The 2,801-nt window shown below is 47.6% G+C and overlaps 1 protein-coding gene across 1 annotated transcript in view; it reads right to left on the reverse strand.

Moving 5' to 3' along the window:
* Nucleotides 1-286: 286 nt before the first annotated feature.
* LOC119316065 overlaps nt 287-2,801 on the reverse strand; it is a 5,116-nt gene continuing 2,601 nt past the window's right edge. The window contains exons 2-3 of the mRNA XM_037590446.1: nt 967-1,934; nt 287-801 (exon numbers count right to left, since the gene is read on the reverse strand). Of these exons, the coding sequence (XP_037446343.1) occupies nt 287-801; nt 967-1,934 (1,483 nt within the window). The remainder of the gene's footprint in view (nt 802-966; nt 1,935-2,801) is intronic.

Raw genomic sequence — 2,801 nt, forward strand, 5'->3', positions numbered from 1 at the left:
GCAATACACAGGGCTTGGTACGTGGTACATCAACTGAAGCTGGAAGCAAAGGATTAAATTCACAGTTTTGCTAGAACTCATCTAGATGAGATATAATTTGGTCTCATTCACTTTTTATAGCCATTGAATGTGATGCTATAAGATGCGTGTGTGCTGACGTGGGTTGTATCTATTCTTATTTTCAAAGTGAATGAGACCAAATTATATCTCATCTAGATGAGTTCTAGGTACTCCCTTAAATTCAGGTGATCAGTGCTCCGTATCAGGAGCGGAGGGGTGCTGATCGTCAGTGTTGTGAGTTACTGAGTTGCAGTGGCTTCTGATTTGGAGCAGCAATGACTCTTGGTTTTGGTTTTGCGGTGCTATGGTATTTATTCTTGCACCAGAATAGAAGCCGTAGGAAGATCACTATGGGGAGGAGCAGCAGGATGACCTTCCAAAATGTGCCCCACTTCCGGGCACTGCCTGCGGCGTAGGCTACCAGGAGGGCGAGCATGTCCAGTACCATCACCGTGTGCAACGACCAATGATCGCTCTTCTTACCCAGAAGCCGCAGGAGCAGCAGCAAGGCGATGACGATGATGGAAGCCATGAACGAGATGGAGTTGCTGTAGAAGTAGACCATGTACCGCCGCCTGTGCATGTCGTACAGGACCGGGCTGCCAGCGGAATGCCCATTGTTGTCGTCCCTCCACAGGCCGCCGGGCGGTTTTAGGCCGGTCAGGTAGGTCACGCTGGCAGACAGTATCCCTAGCAGCATCAGGTATATGGCCTTGTTGTTGTCAGCCACATGATTTCCTTCTGCAGGTTGCTTTTGGTGCATGGCCGCATGGTCGGCCACATGATCTCCCTGCACTCCTTGTGCAGGTTGTATTTGGTCCTTGGCCGCATTGTCGGCCACATGATGTCCTTGCACTCCTTGTCCAGGTTGATTTTGGTCCTTGGCCGCATCGTCGGTCACATGACCTCCCTGCGGTTCTCCTTGTCCAGCAGGTTCCTTTCGCTTCAGCTTGTGGGAGCCCGTCAGTACCAGATACACTACAAAACCAAACACCAGAGCAACCAATACCAAGATGATGATGGAGGCTCGGAGGTGCAGGGAGCTCCCGGCAGCGTAGGCACCCATGAGGCCAAACATGCCCCCCACCATGCACACAAAGAGGGCATAGCACTCTATGGCCGGCTTGTACAGGGTGGGATTAACGAGGAGGATGATGAGAGCCACAGACGCCATGAAGCTCGCCGCGTTGCAGTAAAAGAAGGCCTTGTAACGGAGATGGTACTTGTCCTGGAGGATGGAGAAGCCGGCGTGGTGCCCGTGCTTCTCGTCGTCCATCTCCCAGAAGCCGCCCGGCGGGGTCAGCCCGGCTTGGTAGGTGATGCTGGCGGCCAAGATCGCGAGGAGTAGCAGCACCTCGCGACACTTGTCCAGCACATCCGTGTCCATGTCTTCAGGGTCGAGCGTGAAGAAGACTATGTGGATGACCACGTAGATGAGGACGGCGCCAGCCATGGCCACAATGTAGATGGAGGTGCTCGTGTCCCGGCTGCTCCCCGCGGCGTATGCACCCATGAGGCTGAACAGGTCTAGTATCATAGTAGCCTCCAGTATGTGGAGCCTAACTAGCATCTCGCTCTGCAGCATGACGATGATGACCAAGGACGCCACGAAGGCCACCGAATTAGAATAGAAGAAGGCCTTGTACCGTATTGGGTGTGTTGTGAGGAGTATTGAGTCTCCAACAGTATGGCCTTCCCCACTCTCCAGCCAGAGGCCTCCTGGTGGATCAAGTCCAGCTTGATAAGTGATGGTCGCCGCAAGTATAGCAAGCAGCTGAATAAACTCGCGGGCCTTGTTGAGTTTTTCATTTTCATCATGTTCTCTCTTCGGAATCTTGTCCTTTTCTTTTTCGTCGGTCAGTGGTGGTGGTGGTCTGTGTATCCATGCATTACAGATAGATGCATAGTTAGAGGCATTTATAGTTAAGTTGCAGCCTAGAATTGTTTTTTATGATTAAACCAAAACGTAGGAAATAATACTACTGCATGCATGGAGAGCTGTGATTTAATTATGCATGTCAAAGTATACACGAAGCCAGAGTAGTCGAGACTCGGGACTAGACAGGCATCTAGCAGGACTGCTAGATAGGTGTTTTTGAAAATTAAGCATATTGTTTTGTTATGCCTAGAAACGAACACAAGTTAAGATGGTCTAAGTGTATGTTGTTTGACTAGAGTTGAACGGATTCACCGCCGTATGGCTGACCGGCGATTACTAGCGATTCCTGATATTGTTTTTCATGAAACTAACACAGTGATCCACACATTTGTGCTGCTAGATTTAGTAAATGTTCTACATTTGTGTAAATTTTGAGATATAGTGTGCCATTAGAATATTTCAGACTGGAAACAACCATGTAGCCCAAATATACCACTGGAAAAACTTATTTGATATTATTTCCCCTGACAGTTATTTGCCTCACCCGAGCTGTTTTTTAATTTAATTCACCTCAACATGTTTGGAGTTTTGTAAAAATAAAAAGGGATTTTGACATGTGACAAAATAAGGTTGAAGGGCCATGGCATGTCAATCATAAGCCATCAAACTAAGATCTAACATTGTCTCCCATACTCTCCTCACACTCCTCTAGTATTAAGTCTTTTACAAACATACTTTCGTGAAACTTTTCTAACAATAACTGATTGAAATATTGATGGGTCATACTTAAATGTACTAGTTTCTTAGTTTATATAATGACATGCCTCCACATGTTCCATGCATGCTTATTATTTTCTAATTT

Source organism: Triticum dicoccoides, chromosome 6A (assembly GCF_002162155.2).
Source record: "Triticum dicoccoides isolate Atlit2015 ecotype Zavitan chromosome 6A, WEW_v2.0, whole genome shotgun sequence".
In the NCBI taxonomy this organism is placed as follows: domain Eukaryota; kingdom Viridiplantae; phylum Streptophyta; class Magnoliopsida; order Poales; family Poaceae; genus Triticum; species Triticum dicoccoides.